At 32.8% G+C, this 22,475-nt stretch overlaps 1 protein-coding gene across 1 annotated transcript in view; it reads left to right on the forward strand.

Annotated features, from left to right (window-relative positions):
• Myo10A (unconventional myosin 10A) overlaps positions 1-22,475 on the forward strand; it is a 254,254-nt gene that overhangs the window by 190,862 nt on the left and 40,917 nt on the right. Inside the window, exon 23 of the mRNA XM_089638199.1 lies at positions 11,236-11,570. Coding sequence (XP_089494325.1) covers positions 11,236-11,570 — 335 coding nt within the window. The remainder of the gene's footprint in view (positions 1-11,235; positions 11,571-22,475) is intronic.

Raw genomic sequence — 22,475 nt, forward strand, 5'->3', positions numbered from 1 at the left:
TTGAACGATTCTCAAATAGATGCTGTAGTATTTGTATTACCTGTATTATCTTGATGGATCGAGCCATTGATCTTTAGATGTCAATCTTTGCGAAACGTAACTGTTTATCATAATATTATTTAAATAAAGTTGCAATATATTTACATTAATAGGTTCATTAAAAGAACAGCTGCAATCAAAGATGTTCTTTGTGGTCAATGATGTGGAATTACAGTTGTTTCTTGCGTGTGCGTTGTGCGTATATTAATTAGTAATATTAGCTATATAATAGTGTTCACGATGTAAGTAGTTATTGCTACGTCCAGTAGCGAGCGATTGTTCCAACCTTCTGAGATAACGCTTAAAGTTTTCATTAGTCGGAGAATAACGAGGTAATGTGTCTTCAACTGTTTGTCGCGAAATGTATAATCTAATTTTATACAACTTAATAATTCGTAGATGATTGTGTAGGTACGGCAAGTCGAATCACGGGATACAAAGATAGAAAAAAATCTAAAACTACAGTAGGTAATAATAGAAATTTGCTAATTTGTATGCAATTATAATTTTTATTTATTTAAATATGTTTAATCACCTTAAAATACATAGCCGCTTCATATATATAATATGTAAGTATTAAAAAAACCAAAAAGTTATTTAAAGATTTAACGGATTGTGGGCGGGTTTAGATTTTTGGAGTAAGCTGTTAATCCTTCAGACTAATGTGTTCGTTTTGGGAACACCTGCATGTTCTAATTGAACTCGTTGGGTTTCCCTTACCCCCTTCAAAACACAAGGCTTTGTACTCAAATCTAGAAGCTAACTCCAAAATAATTGAAATGTACACCTCTATGAAACCAAATGTTCCGACCGCAAAAACAGAAAAATTTATCAAACCTTGCAATACATTTGTCTAATAAAATGTTTGCAATTCATTGTCTAATAAAATGTTTGCAATACATTTGTCTAATAAAATGTTTGCAATACATTTGGCTAATAAAATATTTGCAATACATTTGTCCAATAAAATGTATCTTTTTTGCTATCAGTGATTTTTATAAACTTTTTAAAAACTTTTTGTATTTGCATGGAATATTTTAATATTTATAAAATTGTATGATTATTTCTAATAATAAAATTTGAAAGCGTATTTCATCACCTTTCTAAAACAGTTTTCGGATACATTCAAAATATTATATTGTAGATAATAAAATTAGAGAAAAATAGGTTAATGCTAATAAGAAAACAGCTTACTCTACAAATTGATGAAAAATTATGCAAATCACAAATATACTGTTACGTGTATCAACATCGTTATAATACATTCTCAACTTACCAAAAGTTTATCATGAAACCTGTTTATTCATTTGTTTGGCGGCAGTAAATTTGAAGGCATCACACCCTTCTGCTAAATTAGGAAGAAGATGGGCCTTTTTCCCGATCGATTTCTGACAATCACCGCTTTTCAATTCACACCTCTTTCAATATTTCGTTTTATAATTAGTTTATAATGAGGCAAGAAGTGTGTGACAAGACCGAGTTGTTTGGCGGTCCATCCTCTCTGCCTACCTAATGTATGCATTTTCCCTTGATTCTTGGAAAGTCTTCCATTAAATAAATCATTCTCAAACAATATCCGAAAACAAACAAGAACAACATCGAAAATACTAATAATTTCGGTTGTGCCTGATAAATATTCCTGCGAATAATGAACTCAAATTTGCCTTAAATTTTCAAAATTTCAACTGATTGCGTGAATTCAGATATTCGACAAAATAGGTAACTAACTACCTATACTCAGAAAATTATTTTATTTTCTCCAAATATTATAAAACTAAGTCGCTATCTGCGTCTGTCTGATCGTGCGCTTGGTTCTTCTAAACTTCACAACTTATTTTGATTAGGTTTTCACTATCATCTAGATAATTTCTTCCGGAAGGCTTATACATATTATATATAAATAACTTACATTTATATAAAGTAGAGATAAGTCGATATTTTGTAATCATGTCGTAAAAAATATTTTCGGGTGCTTACATTGCTAACGCTGGATAAACCTTATGAAACACGTCAAAATAATGTACTACGAAATTATACATCTTGAGAAGGCCTATAGAAAAGTTCATGGTGGTGTATGACTATCTCCTAAGGATAACCCCCAGCAACACCGGGTAAACATCGGCTAGTTATTTTATAATTCTATGTTTGAAATGTGTATATCTTTTTTTAAATTTTTGTAAGATGATTTTTCAAATTTACTAACGTCATTTATTCGAAACGTAAATTTCCGACTTCTCTCTAATTTTTCAACAAAAAATATCATTACATTATAAAGCAAATTGACAATATTTGATTTTGAACGGCAATGAGGTCAAGTCAATCCTGAGGCAAAAATAAACAAAATAAGTTTAGCTTCACAAATCTAATTTTCCTTCTTTGCGGTAATAATCGATGTATTTAATGTGTTTAGTTCGCAGTCGATCGGATGTTTTCTAAAAAATTTCTTGTGTGATTTTTCTTCTCACTTTTCCTATTCCGGTATTCTCTAGGAACCTATGGCTTATTATTTAATCAACTCAGACTTCGTTTCTTTTCTTTCATTTCTCTGTGTTTTATTAGGAAAGCAACTAGTAAAGCGGTTGCGGTTTAGTGGAATTGATGGCCACTTCCAGTAAATTTCTCTGTTCATGCGTAAAAAACATTAATCGATTTAATGATAATCATTTCAATCACAACTTCCGAGATACACCTCAAATCACGTTACATATACGGAGAAAACTTTCTGATATAAAATATTGTTTATTTATTAAAAAGCTGTTCAAATTATTCCCAAAGGGAATGTATGGCGAGCGATATGCTAAAATAGGCTAAGCCATGATGCGAATAGCGTAATCTATCAGCCCCATTATGTTGCGTACTGTTTTCGTACTCTCTCTTACAAACACCATGACTTTAGACTAAATATCTACCGATGAATAAATACCTTCGTATAATTTTGTCAGTTTTTCAATCGGTTTTTATTTACAACAACATCCAACGCCAAAATAACACTATATATTTAATTTTTCTCTCAACTACTTAGCGCTAGAAACAACGTTATGACATTTTATTTGGCATCAATCGTGTATTGTTAATTCGCTGACAGCTGAAATAAGAAAAAAAAACGATATTAATCGCTCTTTCCACTGAATCCAATTATTTATTGCTAACTGTATAAGTAATTATGGTGGGCATTCTCGTTATGCTAATCACGTAAATACATATTTACCTCGGACCCACTACACCCAGGCATAGCTACCTGTAGCTTTAATTTGAATTGAATTTTCAATAGTAACAGATATTTTACATCCATAAACAAAAACCAATAGTGTATTATTCAGGAATTAATTTACTTAAGCCTGAGAAACGCCCTACACTTAAATTCATATTAGAATATAATTGAACAGGGGTGGCGATTTCAGTTCTACTTGAGGATAAGAAATTATCTTTCAGCTTAATATTAACGACTTTTCGGTGTCATTCAAGAGAAAAGGAATCGCAGTTAAGGCGATGCACTACGTCGTGTAATATTTTAAATTGAGCCGCTATCAATAACAACCCTTACGTAGATGGCGATAAGGTTTAAATTCCCGCTTAACTCCATCCGCCTGTTTTGATTTATGCAAGAAAAAAACATGGCTAAAAAGTGCCTTTTATTTTATTTTGTGGATGTTCAGGCATAAATATTTAATTTTTTTTCGATCATTTTATAAATAACTTAATTTGCCACATTATACAATAAAATCATAACCGAAAATGGGTTCGTAAGTAGAAGATTTTGACCTTTAAAGCAGTTTTCTTAGGCCTATACATTATTTTTTTTCTGGGCTTATAAAAAGACTTAGATAAAAAATACTCCATCATTTCAAAGGTCAAGATGTATTCTACTCGCAGTATTTAATTAAAGCATCTGAAACATTTCTAGGCGACCAAATTTTCAAAACAAAAACACATGATTTTGCATTACTACGTATGGCATCGCCCTAACGAAAAAGTCGTTAATAATAAAATTGTAAGGTTAAGGACAATTCCATATCCTTCAGAAGAACCGAAATCTCCTTTTGGACATTTGGGGCTTAGGAGTTTCCTCTATTTTACCTGCAGGTTCCTGTATTAAAAACTTTTTGATGGCTCAAATTTGTCTCTTGTTGTGTTTTCACACGATTCGCGTCAACCGGTTACTAGAGTTCGTCACCGGCGGACAAACAAAAAACAACCGGTTAAATATACAAATAATGTTAAAGAAAAGATACGAGAGATAAATAAATAATATTTATCATTTTTCGGTGAGATAAAAATATTAATATGAATGACAAGTACTTTGAGCAGGTGGATGAATTTGTTTATTTGGGAAGTATGTTTACGAGAGGTGGGAAGGCTGACAGAGATATTGAAAGAAGGGTAAATGCAAGTAACTCCATTAATGGAGGACTGAACGCGGTTGGCGCTAACAACAAACTGTCCAAAGAAGCGAAGCTAGCAGTCCACAATGGCGTTCTGGTACCTACCCTAATGTATGGCAGTGTGTGGCATGAAACTGGCAGAGGAAAGATGAAAGTAGACTGAATGCTGTAGACATGACATCCCTGAGGCGTATGTGTGGTAAAACCTTGTATGATCGTGTGAGAAATGTGGAGATCCGTAAAGAATGCAAGACTGATGTAGGCGAAGGTTAAGAAAGGGACGCTTAGACAGTTTGGGCATGTAGAGCGAATGAGCGAAGAAAGGAGTGTAAGGAGAATATATCACGCAAATGTGAATGGTAGCAGAAGTCGGGGACGCCCGAGGAAGACATGGCACGATCAAGTGAATCAGATACTTGAGTCTATAAGAGTTGAGAGAGAATAATAGAAGATCGGGCCATGTCAAGAATCAGAATAATAGAAGAGTATATATGAGACGATGTGTGTGGGTGAATGAGGCAAGGAGTGTGCGCCAAGACGGAATTTTTTGGCGGTCCGTCCTCTCTGCCCACCCCTGCGGGGAAACGGCGTGATGGTTAGTTAGTTTAGGCAGAGACAAAAAAAAATACAAATATATAAAAAAGTTAAAAATATAATATATCAAATTTCGACTATCGTTATGGGTAACTTTAGCACATAAACATTTATAGAATAAAGAAATAAATAAAATGTTTATTTGATTTGAATGGCAGATTCCAAGGTTCAACCCTGACGAAATTACTTTTTGTAATACGTATCTGGTGAAATCGTCCCTCGAACAAATCTTCATTTTCAGTGTCGATGTTTTTCCGAAAAAATTTGTATAATCTAATAAGTAGGTATTATCATAATATGTTGTAATGCTTTATAAAATGCACTTTGTTTTAGTAACAAACAACGAAATACACTATTTAATAATGCTTTTCGATGAATTAGCCATTCCTTGTTATTTTCATCAAAGGTGGCATATTTGCACTGGTTACGGTATGAGATGTGAAAAATATAAATTTTCAACATCAGCTTTCGATCATACCAGAGAAAGGCTGGGTTCATTTTGGACCCCCACAGCGTTTTGTGTATTGGAAAATAGTGCCTACGGCGTTTTGCTGTTCGCATCACAATATCATACCTACGCGTGTACAGAATAATTAATTCTCACTGAATTCACAAACAAATAAATATTTCAGATGTCCAAGCTTCGCTTAAATTGCTTGCATCTCCAGCATGCATCCGAATGCTGATTTTTTTTGTTTGTTTCTGCAGTGTGCAAGTGTGTTTACAATTGTTTAGTGGCTATGTGCTGTGGCACTGAATAGATAAACTGATAAATTGTTTTTGTTGTTTGTTTTTGGGGTGTTATGCCGTGTTGCGCTAACTCCTTCTTTAGCCGACGTTTCCAGCCATTTTTTTAGCCACATCTTCGGATCTACCGGATCTGCCCTGATGATGGGCACTGCAACGCTGTCCGAAACGTCGGCTAAAGAAGGAGTTAGCGCAACACGGCATAACACCCCAAAAACAAACAACAAAAATGCTTTTGGCCATGAGAATCTAAAAACTTACCTGATAAATTGTTGTATATTTGTGGGCGTGCGTGTACGCTTGAAGTAAGTTCAATTATACAATACTTCAGTAAAATTCATTTTTCAAATTTCGAAATTCTTTCAAGAACACATAATCTTATATTGACCTGTTTCGGCCCACAGGTCGAAAGCTCTTATTTAATTTGATGACATTAGTTGTCTTTCAAATAGTTTTGCAGTGATTTTCTGTTCAGTATACTGTGGTAATTGGACTTCTGTTATTAGTAGTTCTGTTAATAACGTGCATTCATTCACCGGTACATATTTTACTGCCTTATTCAGTACTGAGTCTAGACTTTCACATTCAGAGGAAATTCCTGTTTCCTGACTTAATATACGGTGTGAATCCATTGAAACGAGCGGTGATAACTCTCATTGGAAGACCACATTGAATATATTTGCAAGCATTTATTCATTCAGTTGCAGTTAAAATTGTGGTTAACCAAACACGCGTTACCTATCTTTTGAAAGTTCTGGATAATGATCTCACTAGACAAAGTAGACGTTGATTGAATTAAATGCAGTAGTCATCTCGGTAGGTACGCTCAAGTCACAGACATTTTACTAATTATTATTTGCAATAACATTGATTCACAGTAAAAGTGAGCTTTCGGTCGAAAGTTTTTGGTTCCCGACAAGCGAAAATTGGATGAAGACATCAATTGGGTTTATAATCATGGTTTTCTTCATACTAAAATCACCAAACTGAAGGCCCAACACTAATAAATGGAATTATATCAATTCAAGTTTAGTCTGGAAGCAAGCTACACTAGTTTACCTTAGTCTATTATAAACTGTGATATTTAAAAGCTTCCATTGAAATTGGTTTACCTTTAAGATTTCCATTTCGTTCGTATCAATTGATATCATCCATCTATTTTGTATTTGCTCTGTACTAGTTAACTATGCTTGCCTTACACAACATTACTTTTGTATTAGCTTGATGTGACATGGTTGATTAAGGAATTAACTAATTGAGCATATATTATTTGATTAGGCGATCAAGTTGCTTCATTGAACTCGTGTACTACTAAGTCCATTTATGGTTTTAATCCAATTAATATTGAGCAATTTACATCGATGATTTGCGAATCAAAATATTGCATGATGCACTTAACTTCAGAAATTCTAAACCGTATGCTAAAAAATGATAAAAAGAAGAATTGTTTCTTGCATTTGTGACTCGAGAACATGTCTGGTAAAAGGTGTGTAACGATGAGTGGTATTGACAGTACAAATCAATCATATTTAACCTTTGCATCTTTAAATGTAAGTTTATTGGCCCAAGGTACTTACTTACCATAGTAACGGTTTTTAAGCAATATACCAACTGTTATTTCTTGACATCCCTAGCACAACTGTTTGAGTGATAATTGTTTTTGAGCGTCGAAACCCACTTTCGGTCGTATGTTAGGGACCTATAAATATGTAGGATTTTTTTACTCTTATTAATTATATCGTCTCCTTTACCCGATAATTAATATTTTGTTGCCGAAGTTCTCATGCTTTCCAATAATCTTCTATGTACTTATGTAGTCCAGGTATGCTCACGAAGTCTACGACGAAATTCGCTTGCATCTTTTAACCCTTAATACAACAAAGACCTACGGTATGCCTCATACTTCTTAGGGGAATTAGGAAAAAGCAATTTGAAACAACCCATAACGCTTTAATTACAAAATTAAAGCTTGTTGAATCGCGTAGGTACAAACTTATGCAATTCTGAAAATGTACAAGGCATGATTTGAAATTCTCACGACCGACAAATTGTATAATTTTTCTAAATTATTTGGATACTAACCCCTGTTGCGCTTCCTCTCTCTTGAGTCAATATTTGCAAGCTTTCAGTATCCATTATCAGATAATTACATGAAATTTATCAACCAGCCTGAAAACATAAACCAAAAGTTTTAACAGTTCAGGCTTCTGCTTCTATTTTGAATAGTCTGAAAATTAAAAATGCTTCGATATTGAAAATCGATCGGCTTTGAAACCACTGACTCTTCGTAACGCAACAATGGCACGCAAGCAATCTTTGCGTGTGGAGTGGCTCCGTCAGGCTCCACCGACCGGGCTCTCTACTCTGGGCCTGAGGAATGCCGGCCACCAGCACATAGTCAGTGCGCCAGGAGTTGTTGCAGCAACCTGTACCATGTCGGTGGTGTCGCAAGTTACGGAGATCAGTGATGTCAGTGACGATGAAACCGCCACTAAAGAGGAGAGTGTATTCAAAGAAGATGACAACAGTAGGGATGGAGGGCTTGTCACAGTCCCTTGCGTAGATACTGAGGAGGTCACCCTGAGTTGTGCAGAGATCTCTTTATGTTGTCCAAAGGTCTCTCTGAGTTGTCCAGAAATCTCCCTAGGTTATTCAAAGGTCTCCTTAAAATATCCAGACGTCTCTCAAAGTTGTCCAGAGATTTCTTTGAGTTGTGCAGAGGTCACCGTGATCTTTTCAGAAGTCTCTGTGAGTTTAATGTGTAATTTTGTTTTTGCTTACTCTCGATGTGAAACAAACAAGTTTTTTCGAACAAGTTACGTTAATTCGAAGATCTTTTTCTTGGTTTTTTTTTAGATAACATTCTTCACCTTGATTTTTTCAGTTCAATTTCACTTTGATGTCACGTCGTCTATAGCTCTTGAATTGTCATTATAGTTTATTTTGCACTGTACTTTAAATTACATCGCCTGAAGTCAAATAAATCTTGTAGTGAATTTTATAGATAATCCAGCAATTTTTTTTTAAATATTTGTATTTTAAGTTGTTTATATGGTTAGTTTGCACCGTTGCGATGATGTCATAAGTTGCCATTTTGATTTTTTTTAAATTGGTAGATTTTGTGGTTTTGGCATAATAGTGTAAAGTTTTTTGGGTGTCTGTTTTTATTGAGTAATAAATTAGAATGGTGAAAAGGTCAATTGACGGGTAACAGATTGTTTTGCCATTGGCAATATGCCTACGTATTTGGAAAGAATCCAAATAATATATTGGCTTTAAATTGTGCGTTATTTAGGGATATTTAAATGTGTAAGAACTGTATTAAGCTACTTGAAAAATCTAAAACTTGTTTACAGCCACAATGTAACTCCTTTTTACGAACATATAAAAAACATAACTGCATAATTCTTTCACTTTCCTTTACTCTGAAATTTAAATAATTACATTATCAGTCGGCAAGTTACAGATTCAATAAAACATAGGTCATATATTGTAAAAAAAGATCCGGTAGTTTCAAATCAAATAAAACTTTCAATTAATATCATGGTGCGAGTTTATTTTGGGTCGATGACTTTTACAACTTCTAATGTTTGGGCAATAAAGGCTTATTGGGTATTTGAGGTTAGTCATGGGCTGACTGAACAAAAGTTATTCGTTGGATTGGTGTCAAATTTTTGAGTCATTAATAAAGATTTTATACGAATTATTCCACATTACTAGAAAGCGTATTGGTTATATTGGGCTACTAAAACGGGTAACTGAAAGATTAATGGTTTTATTACAACGCGTGGATGATTTGAGAAATATGTAGATTTTATGTATCTTGATTGCATACCTCTAGAGCTAATTACTTACTTGTGATGGCTTATAATAACCGCGATTCTAATCGAATTTATTTTATTTGACATTTTATTGGTATCAATAATGTTTATATTTATTGTTGGACGACAGATTCACATTTTTTTGGCAGACTCATATTTTTTCACATTTATTCAGTGATCAATAAAATACAATCAGTTTTGTAAAGCAGCAAAATCAATCGAATGGTGAGCTCAGGGATCATAAGAATTTTAATACATTTCTCTATGGATTTTCAAGGTCGACGCAACTATTTCCAGCTCGCCACGTAATTTCTATTCGAATTCGAAACAGCAATTTATTGTAAAAATATTGGATAATATTAGAAAAAAATAGAAAAGGTTGAAATTCGGGCTAAGCCAGGAAGTACATACGAATATTCTTTTGAATATTAGTTACTTTGCCGTGGCCAATTATTTAAAAAAATAATCCTTTATACACCACCATACTTGAGTCAAGTCAAATCTTTTCGGACACAACCGTGCCTTCTTTGGGGTATTCAGAAATAATTAGATAACCAAATTTTTTAAACATTTGTTTTTGTTAAATTTATGTTGAAATTGTTATTTATTCATTTACTAGGTACTTTGAAGAAGGTGCTCTTCTGTTCGAAACTGGCATTATTCAAATGATTTTAACATATTTATCAAATACATATTCGTTCACGCGGTCTATAACCTATAAGTTCCAATTAAAATTCTGTAATCATCGCCACTCAATAGAAAGAGTAGCTTTAAAATGTCTCTGCGTTAATAAATCTCATAGTCATTTGCGTAAATATTTTTAAAACCATTTATTATAACCATTCCATCATCAGACTATGAATCCATCACGTTAAGACTGAAGCGTTCTATTTTAAAATGATATGTTACGAGACACCATCATGATAGAAGACAACATCTATAAAAAATGATAAAACTACTATACTAGGCTCATGCCTATATTATGGTAGTTGTACATGCTTATGTAAGAATAACAATAACATAACGGAAAAGGACATTGTTATGGTAAAAAAAAATTAAAAACTACATATTTTTACAGAAACAACATTAGAAATAAAAATACATGATAGAGTTAAAACTTTTTTTTAAAACGGTGTTAGGAACTCGTGTATTCTTTAAAGAGGGCCCGTTCCCCTTTCAAATATCCAATATTGAACACATCGTAAAAAAGGATATAGAATTAATTGACTTTATATCGGTGTTTAAGGCATTGTATATTTTACGAGCGATGAACTAGAATATCTCATTACTAAAAATGTTATTGTTTGTGTTTTCATCAAATACATAATATTATCTTACATCAATGTATTAAATGTGCAGAATTAAATGACAAATATGAACATATTTGCATTAATTCTATAAAAGATTCAATTTCCAAATTTTGTCACAGTCATAAACTATGTCAACAGCACAGCGAAGATGTCTTATTGTTTGTTAGTCAAATGGTGATTTCTAAGCTCCATTCACAGCTCATGATTGAAATTACTTTTAGAGTTGCATCTGGAAAATCTAGAGCTTTTCGCCAACGCGCACGACACAGTTCGAGAAATTATTAAAATTAAACAACATTCTGAATCCTTTGACTCAACACTAACCGTATTTTTTTTCTTCAGTTACAGCAGAAGACCTCGCCTTCCAGAACCATCCCCAGCCACCCCGCTACAAACGGCACACTCGAGCACCGCCGCGACGTCCTACAAACAGCGTCGTCCCCACCGCCCGGCGTCGTAAGCGCTACCTCGGCGTCGCTAGCTTCACTACCCACGGTCAGAGACAGAGACAGAGATAGAGAAAGGGAGAGAGATAGGGACAGTTCCGGCGCCGGAGCTGGACAGATCAGCGGCCCGACGTCGCTTCGACGAGAAGACAGTGTCGATGAGGCGCCACCCAGGGATGGAAAACATTCGCTTCTGCAGTTTGCCGTCAATCATTTCAGACAGAGCCCAGAGTGAGTTACCCTTTTATTTACATACATTTTGATAAAAAATTATATTTTGTTGCTATATTTTAACTACCAATTGTTTTTTTTAAACTGGTAATATAAAATATCGTTATTGGAAATGTTACCTGTAAGTACATCCCAACCTACATGCCGATAGGGCCCAATTCATGAGGGCCGATGGGGCCCAATTCGAATTCATGGTAATTGTCAAATGAAAGGATCAAAAATATACATCTCAAATTATCTATAACTACATTAAGTTTATTGTGTTGATGTCAATATTAACGACCACAAGCATCCACTGTGTTAAATATTGTGAAGGTTGTTTTGCCACACATTGGTGACTTTAGCCGCGCTGCGAAGATGTCAAGTTACTTAATAAAACTCGATTGACTTCATAAAGATCTTGGTCATAGCGGACTTCTTTACTTTTTGATATCAACTACGTATCAGCCAAAGTAATAACAATATAAATGGATTAATTTAATGCTGTGGAAATGAGACTGAGTGACATTTTTGAGAGTTATGTAAATATTAAGAGGTAAGCTTATGTAGTGTCATATGCCTAACTAAATTACAAAATTATAAATAGAATAGGATCAACAGGTAGTCCTTGCGGTACTCCCGTAGAGTTTTCCCGACTTGGTTTGATTCAACTCTGTTTTCCCGTAAAAATATGTTGCGTCATAAATTATAATCTTTCGTAGAAAGTACTAATTTGTTCGACAGTAAAATTTAAAAAAAAAACACACTCAAATAACACACGTTGGAGGTTGAAGTAGCATAAAAACAAAATATTTATTTTCTTTTACAATACCAACCAGACCTGTCTAGGTAATTAATGTGAAATACGGTGTTGTTAATTACTTAACCACAGTATTTAAATTAAAACTAAAAATGGACCATAAATAAATCATATTAACGCGAAACTTGTCACTCAACAAATATTTACACGTCTTTCAAAACTATATTTTAAACAAGATTATATTATTATTATCTTAATTTATGTACTTTAAAGTCGTGTTTTGTTGGATGTCAATATTATGACCGCAATAGAAGCTGGTTTTACATGAAATCATTGGTGTTTCTATGTTGCTTAACAACTATCATTGCAATTATCGATGTAAATTCTTCTTCTTTGCCGCAGTAGGAATGCAAGATTGTATTTATATGGTGGACATATAAGCGACTAAGACTCAAGTATAATTAGATTCAAGATATAATATTAAAAACGTACCTTCGGTGAATATTTTTAGGTACCTCGAATATCCACTTAACCTACTCGTACTATCAATCGTATTATTACGTTAATATCTACTATACCCACTCGCCAACATAAGTGGCGCCATCTATAATTTTCTAGGTATAAGTAGTTTAATATATGTAGGTTGTATTTGACGATTTGCAGAAACATACTATATTATTTTTGATGTTGAAGCTATGAATGGAAAAAAATGTTGCTTTTTCTTGACCACAGTACATACAAAATTGACAAAGCTTTTTACTGCAAAAAAGCTTTTGTAATCAAGTTATTTTGAAGCCGTAGATTTGAGATGGTCTTTCACGGTACCTACATACCTACTTGATAACTGACTTTATATTTCGTGTTTAACTATATTTATAATATTTACCGTGGTTCAAAACCTACGCCTGCGTCACGAAATACTTTTTTGTTTTACTATATATCTACACATGTCATCTTTGGAAATGCTGTGTGGAGGGTCTTTTAGAATACAGTAAGAAGTGAACCTAGGTCGGGCAGAGACTAATGTTGTAGGAGGGAGGAAACACAGACGCCGGCAAATCATTTCATAGCCGATCTGTTTAATTCAAAAAGAATTAGAAGCGACCCTTCTCGTGTGACAAACGTTAACATTACACAAATTAATATTGGTCGTGGGAAATAAATAATGAACTGAAAAACAGTCTAAACAAAATAATAATTTCCCGTATACCATTTTCTTCTAATTTAGAAGGTATACGAGAAATAAATATATTAACTTTAAGTTCAAACATTGATGTTCTTGTTCCATACAACAGGATTCAACTCTAGCTAAATAATTATATCCAATCTAAACTTTTGTCGATAAAAAATGTTACAGCAAAATAACCTGGTTTATTATTTATTACCTTTTTATGAATGATTTGCGTATTTAGTCTAAGTCAGCGGTTTTCAAACTTTTTAAAGGCGCGACCCCATTTTAATAATAATTAAATTTTCACCTCCGCACGACTCCTCAGTCTAATTTATTAATAATGGTGTGCACTTTTCATAAATATCTGACTTTGCACAAGCGCACTTTTTTTCCATGATTGTTATAAAAACGAAATATAGAAACAAACTTAAATTATAAGATGACCACAAAATTTAGTCATGCTCTGTGTTTTTAAAACAGAGCCCAGGTTCGATAAATATAAAACGAATAAATAACAAACTGGCTGATGTGTACCCGGCCTTGCTGGGAGTTAACCTTAGGAGATAGACATATGCCAACGCTGGCTTTTCTGTAGACCTTTTTAAGATATACAATTCCGTAGTACATTATTTTGATGTATCTCAGAAGGTTTAGCCAGCGTTAGCAATGTAAACGCCCAAAAATATATATTTTTATGACATGATTAAAAAAACATCATCTAAATAATAGTGAAAATCCTATCAAAATCCGTTGCGTAGTATCGAAGAACTAAGCGTACAAACAGACAGCCGCGGATAGCGACTTTATTTTATACTATTTAGAGATATGTATATACAAGAGTGAGTGCAAATCGAGAAAACAAATCTGGCTGAAAGAGGTAAATGAAAAAACTAAAAAAAAACACTAAAACGGCAAATAGAACAAATAAAATAGAATTAAATAATTTTAGTCCGCTTTGACACAGGACACCCCAGTGAGGCGGACTAAGAAACGCCAATACTACACCTCCTTAATTTTACCGTAATACTTTTTACATACAGTCTCTAAAATAATATTAAAAATAGCAGATAATGTGTATTACTTGGGTACAATTTTTATTTATGTTCGTGACATATATCTTCTGTAAAATGATTTCCTTTGTGTGATTGTAGTAATAAAGTTAAAAAATATAATTTTATTTATTGATGTCTCGCAACCTTACTTTGAAAACCACCGGTCTAAGCAAATCTCTTTCCTTGTATGTACAACATCATCATTTCGCTCAAAATATTGCTCCCATATTAAAACAGTGAAACGTTTATTTTGCGTAAGGTTTTACGTTTTACAATGATCTTAATCGGCGTGTCTTATGTAAACAATGCACATGCTACGATGAAAAACTTCGTAGCATTCGATTCGGAGAATCATAAAACGTGGGAATTCAGTAAACCGTTTCCTCTGAGAGACAATCTTACGAAATCGTTTCCAATTCGCCGTTTGAGGCTGGAGAACGATTATTTCTGATGAAATGAAATGATACAAAATCTTTTATAAACAAACGACATTATTTATATAAACTTCAGGTTATTTTGTGACGCATTTCAGATTTTCTGTAAAACGGTAATAAATTCGCGTAATAAAGATAAAATTCAAATCGTCTTAGACAGTAAAATTATTGTATTTCGTTGAATAAATTTTTTCGGTTAATTTTGTTGTTTTTTAATTAAATATTTATGACAGTAGGAACGTGGTTGATTTTTTATAATCCTCGTTTAGCACAGCTTAACCACCTTCATAGAAATGATTTCTAACCAGATTATTCAAGAGAGATATCTTCCATAGCATGTTGTATTTCATTATTCATTATTTTATCGCTAAGTGTCGTTTTAAATTTTACGCAACTCATAAACAACCATTAATGTATGAAAATGGTTGTTTATCAGATGTCTAAAATTAAAAAAAACGTTTATTAGTAAGGGATAAGTATTTACCTGTGGTAAGTTGGTTTCAAATAACGATACTTTTAATTTTTAAAATACCTAATACATCAACAATAAAAAATATTTCATAAATCTTACGTACTTACATATATAGGTACACTACTGACTGTAACAAAACTGAAAAATAAATCTATTTACATAACTCTTTGGTGTTGCAATTTCCTTCTTTATCAATGGGAGAATCATGTGTTCCTACCTGTAACACATTTTATGGATGCGGAAGAGAATTTTCTTATTTATTTTTTAATCTGCAAACATAAAAAAAGTAGTATGTAGGTATATATATATAATTGTTTGGCTAACCAAACATCGGTTGTGTAATTTAAATTCAGTTAAAGTAAGTTATTATTTATTATATAAGTCAACCATAATTGAATTACGAAATTATTTGATCATTTCAACCACTAAGAATGGTAAATATAGATACTGATCTGGTAATAGCCGTAAAATCTTTTAATGATGATTATCATTTGATATAACGTTGCATCATTTTCCATTACTCTTACCACGACTTTTGAAAGAATTTGCCACAAGGCAATAAACCCATCACTGTACTATCAATACAAGTAATATTGAATTAAATCATGCTTAAGGCCGACATAAGACAATAGCAATAGCGGGGGTTTTCTCGACGCTTACATTTTAATTATTTCTGATTAACGTATTACTAAAATCTCAAATGTTTCTAGAGGCATCCTCACGGATGTAAGTTATTTATATTTAAAATGAATAAAAAAATACCTTAAAATAAAAATATTTTGTTTAAACCGGTTTGAGAATTTTACAAAACGTTTTTCAATTATAAAAAAAACAGTAAACACCAGATTTTATTTTTATAGACGGTGAATTAGTAACTTCCCGAGGGATCCCTCTAGAAACATTTGTGATTTTAGTAATACGTTTATCAGAAATAATTTAAATAAGCCCCACGGAGAGTGGGCCTGCTTTCTAGGCCTGCTAAAGCAAAGTCGACCGTAGGTCCGTCCATTACGCCTGGCCACGCGCCGAATATTGTTTTTACACGACTTCATCACTTATGTCGTTAAGATTCCCACTTTATTTTAGATATTTGGTGGGGAAAATTCAACCGCAGTACACCAGGGCCGCAAGTCGCATATTTTTGTGCTGTTTCACTTACGTCGTTAAGATTCTGGCTTTATTTTAGGGTATTGTCTCGTCTTAAGTTGGATCAGAAATCTTTACTTTTATGTTCAATTATTATATATAATGTATACGGTCGTGGGGCTTTTAAAAAAAAATAATTGATGTACAAAGAAAAGTAAACATAAAATATACCTAATTAAAAGCAATGTAACAATAAAGTTAAAAGGGTTATTTAATTATTATTATGATGAAGGTACGTGAACGAAAAAATGAGTTTGAAATTACTAAATAAACGCATCACATAATAGTTCGTAAAATAACATCTAAATAAAACAAACACTGTTCAATTTCATTGTTACAAAAACATTTAAAAAATTATCGAATATTTATTTGTCCAACAGATATTTTTAAAGTTATATTAATTGATATTGTGTTTATTTCCTACTACTGCATTTTTTAAATGTTCAAGTAAATCAAATGTAATGTTGTTTTAATTAAGTTCTGCAAGTATAATATTTTATTTCTTCCACTCTTTAAAAATTTCAAGAAACCTGAACAACTTAATTTCTTAAAATAATTCCAACCATACACTTTTAAATTTATTTTCATAACCGGGTAATAACGAACTAAATAAATTAATTGATTTTAGTTGTATTCAAGTCATTGTGAAACGATTAATAAAAAATTATTTAGATCTGTTACAACTTACGTGAGTACATTACTTTTCGTTGGTTTATCATATACGGTTCCATGATAACTCAACACAGAGACAATTCAACACACTTTTAAAAAGTGATATAAAATCATTAGAAACAATGAAAAAAATTTTTTTAACCCAACCTAACCTAAACTAACCTACTTAACCCAGTTAATAAAGTTTTTGTTTCGTCACTTTCCATGACTTTATATAACTTTTTAAATATGTGATGAATTATCATTGTTATCCGGTCACCATCATATACATGTTCCCAAGCGCATCGATATCTTATTTGTATCTCTATATATGGTAGAGAGTGAAAACATTTAAAATATTGTAGCCTTTGCTGATAATAATTATTGGTCATTTACATTAGTATCTATATAATATGAACAACAACTGGCAAATTTCTAACAAATGTTTTCTAATAATTAGTATTACCAAGTTTTTGTAAAATGAATACTTTAGAATCGCTTCTATCTGTCCATTGGCATTGTGAAATTAAACGTTCTATTAAATTACCTGTGACGATCGGCCATGACATGAGAGATATTATTTATTTGTTTTGGAGCGTATGTTGTCATTTGTGTATTATGTACGGGTACTTTGATATGCCTCCATAGGGGTAAGCAGATAGATTATCACATTCTATGGAGAAATACACTGTCGACAAATTGCAATCAAGTTGGGAATACCAACACCCAGTGACTTGAATAGATTCACTTCAAGAGTCAACAAAAAATTACGAAAATTTATTAAAATAGCTTTAAAGTTCTTCCAAAATATGTTCCTGTAGGTACTAGTGAATTGTCACACGTCAAACGATGCTTCTCTAGGAACTAGTGAGTTGTCACACGTCAAACGATGTTCCTCTAGGCATTAGTGAGTTGTCACACGTCAAACTATGCTGCTCTAGGTACTAGTGAGTTGCAATATCAAACGTCGTATTTTATTATTATACATTTTTTTTATTTTTTTATTAGTAAAAAAAAGATACATGATTTACATTACACAATATTGAATATAGTACAGTTATTAATTACATAATATATGTATTTGATGTACCCTATGTACCCTATGTACCCTATGTACATTGAATACATATTACTTATAAGTAGCACAACTTTGTAGACCGCATTTAGACCGCAGACGTAGGTACCTACGTAATTTCAATCAAATCAATTTTACGAAGCTATTAACGTCTTGTTTGAAAATTGCTAAACAAACTAACTACTCGTCAAAAAAAATCGTTTCAATTATAATTATCTGTTCCAAGCGCACTTACATTTTCTATCTTAGTAAGTAGATATCTACTCTTTATCCGATGATAAAAGGCAAAACTCAAATACAATCGTTCAACAGTTATTATTTAACATTAGTTATAATTCGTAACCTTTCACTTTCAAACGTTAATTATCCTCCCAATAGTCGATGCTACAAACTCTACATGTGAATGCAAGTGCGTTCATAAAGTTTATTGTAATTATACTTTAACCATATATGATAAATATATCCAATTATTCTCCAAGCGAGTTTATTTTTTATTCGGCCTTTACCCAGTAAAGTGGGGTAAAATTATATCGCTTGAAAAATATAATGTACCTTTGGCAATTGGCAACAACTGGAATCTGGTTCTATTAAAATATTAGTTTCATTATCTGACGTCCTCTGTGGTCGAGGGATAAAACACACTATTACGAATGTCGCGGGTTTAAATCCCGGCATACGAAAGTAAATTTTAATTGATTTATTTGTTTTGTTTCACTAATAGTCAATTCAAAATAATATATATAGGGTTTTCCAATAAGAGGAGTTATGTGTATTTAATTCCGGCTAAAAAATGATTTTTTATGGCCGGAATTGGATGGTATTGATCTGGACAACGTTTACTTTCAACAAGACGGCGCTACGTGCCACACAAGCAACGAAACCATTGATCTTTTGCGGGAAAACTTTCCGAACCGTGTTATCTCTCGAAGAGGTGATCACAATTGGCCACCGAGATCTTGTGATTTAACACCTTGCGACTTCTTCCTTTGGGGCCACGTGAAAGAGAAGGTCTACGCCAACAGCCCAGCGTCGATTCAAGACCTCAAAGATGGAATTCGTAAGAATATCGAGGACATAAGGCAGCCACTTTGCGATTTGGTTATGGAAAATTTCAAGAAACGGATATGGTCCTGTAGGCGTGGTCGTGGTAGTCATTTGACTGATGTTATTTTTCACTATTAACGGCATACTTTCCTCTTTATAATGAAATAAACATTCGATCATTTATATAAAAAAATGGCATTTTTCTTTGAATATCAAAATAACACCTCTTATTGGAAAACCTTATAGTATATTTTCGGCACGTTTCAGCGTGGGAGATACTCTTAGTATCGAAATGTTGTTTAAAATGGCTTATAGCCGTGTGCACTTCATTTCCTGCCTACTACCGTCAGCCCACAACGTACTCCTATTGTGAATACCGTAGTCTCACTGGCTCCAGGCGGTTGGGAGCAGTTGGGACTCTTGCGTGGAATTCGCGTATTTTTTTTATAACTTGGAGCCATATGGCTAGAGCTCTGACCCAAAAATTAATGGGACCTGTATCGAATAATAATGTTCTGTTTTTCATTAAGTTATGCGGGTTTGATAATTTTCAGGTGTGAGGTTTGACAAATACCCGACAACACAAAAAAAAAAACAGAATGCAAACGCTTTACTATACGATTCGTATCACTAAAAATATAACAAATAACATGCATACGATATATCAACCCTGCTTCAGATGCAAATGTCAATACCCCACCTGATGATTTCATCATTTTTTTAAATAATATGTTTTTTGTATTTAATAATAAAGGGTTTTGCAATAAGAGGTGTTATTTTGATATTCAATCGTAAAAGATCAATGGTTTCGTTGCTTGTGTGGCACGTAGCGACGTCTTGTTGAAAGTAAACGTTGTTCAGATCAATACCATCCAATTCCGGCCATAAAAAATCATTAATCACCTCTCGATAGCGTAATCTATTCACCGTAACAGTTGCTCCAGCCTCATTTTCGAAAAAGTAAGGTCCAATGACTCCGCCGGACCATAAACCGCACCAAACAGTCACACGTTGAAGATAAAGAGGCTTTTCAACAATAACTCTTGGGTTTTCCGAGCCCCAGATGCGACAATTTTGCTTGTTGACGAAACCACCGAGGTGGAAATGGGCCTCATCACTCAAAATGATTTGCATTTGATGCACTCAAGTGAATTTTAATAATTTTAATGCGTTGTTGAAGCGTGTATTGTTCCATTTTTATTAATGGCGTAGTTTCTACTTGTCAAATGTCAAAAAATGACAGCTTCAAAAGTAACATCTACCGAAATAGCGGGCTATTCAAAATAATACCTCTTATTGGAAAACCCTGTATATTACTGGCGGGTTGTGTGTTTTCGCCATCGCTCAGTTTTTCACATGATGTACGCCAAATTGGTTTATATTTTATCATGAATTTTCCATTAAAATTAATGTAATAGAAAAAATTTAAGTAATTAATTTTTTAGTGTTGCAAAATGTTATTTTTTTTCTTCTTTTTAAAAGATTTTAATGTTCTAATTTTATATATTCAATAATATTACTATTCAATTTAATTCAAAAAAACAGTTAATTATAAACAAATTCTGCCGTGTAAATATTATTGGGGGTGACAGGTCTTTCGCCTTCTGTATGCATTATCTAACTGGTTGTCATCCTTTTATAAAGTTGATAATAATATTATTGAACATATAAAAGAATAATCTGAAATTAAAATGTGGTTCTACGAATGAAACTTGATAATAATAAATAATGATTTTAATTTTGAGTTTTGAAAAATATCTACATGCACCTTCTTATCTAATTTTGATGTAAGATAATCGACAACTATCATTAGCATAGGCTACGGCGGAGAAATATTTATCTTATATTTCACCGACTCAAATAAATTAATGTATTTCATATTTTTAAATTTCAATAAATGTGGTAAATGATTTTGTGATGAACTAGGATCGATTTATTGCTGAGAAGGAATGTTTGAGTAAAATACAATAGATTTCGTTAACTACACAATAACATTTTTCATGAAGTATGATATATTTTTGTTCAGTCTTAAATATTATTGTGCAACAAACGGCATAAAACTCTCTTTGAACAGTGGCAAAGAAATGAACTAATATTTTCCGTAATAGCGCCCTCTGTACTATACCTTGTGAAGCTAAAGCTTCTGGAAAAGTGCGACAGGTGGCGATAGTGTTTATTTTATTGCTGAAAGTGCACCAAGAGATAATATTACGATTACCTATTGTGAATACTGAAATATATATAATATCATAATAGCTGTCCCCCGTCAAGCGTTGCTATTGTTTAGTCTGTCTGTGCAGATAGAGAACAATAGCACGTGTTGCTTTTACGTCTAACAGATGGTACTGTTTTAAAAACGCACGCTTGTCCAACAGATGGCGCTGTGTAAAAAAGGCAAGTTTTTACATGTCACAGGTGACATTTAAAAACATATATAATGTAGGTATTTAAAAACACACGCGTATTCGAATTCAACGTTGTTTCAAAACATTAAAGCAATCGGTGAAGAACTCGGATATCTAAGATTTTGAAGAAGCGAACATGTACATTTTTATTTATTTATTTTTTTATTTTTTTTTATTATTTAACATTATAAATGATAACAATATGCATTATATATAGATAGAAGAAGATTATATTTCAATTCACTATTATTATTATCTTTCATTACCATATATTATTTAAGTATACCCGTGCGCGTGAAATAAAATGTAGATAATTTGACGGTATTTTTTTCATGTTTCTGTGAGATTTTCATGAAAAAGCAATAGCTACTTTTTTGAATATATTTGAAATTTCAAGAGTTCGACTAACTGCCAGGGGTCAATTTGTGGACTCCTCACTATAAAAAGTGACAGAAGGTAGCCGGGTAGGTACGAAAAAGTGTTGGTTGGTGACAAAAGTGACCTGATTATTACGGCAGTTATTTTTTATTATGTGTTTTAAATGTCATACTTTTATTTAGAATTCAGGACAAAATACAGAAACGCAACTAACTTTATCTTAATAAAGCAGGAACCGGTGTTCAAATCGTAGTTTTATAAATCGAATATGAATATGAGATCGACAAATATGACGTTTTAAGTTAGGTCCCAATGGTCAAGTAGTTAAGACGCCTGTC

The sequence above is a fragment of the Hesperophylax consimilis genome, chromosome 12, assembly GCF_061612785.1.
Source record: "Hesperophylax consimilis isolate HC1 chromosome 12, BYU_Hcon_1.0, whole genome shotgun sequence".
Taxonomy (NCBI): Eukaryota; Metazoa; Arthropoda; class Insecta; order Trichoptera; family Limnephilidae; genus Hesperophylax; species Hesperophylax consimilis.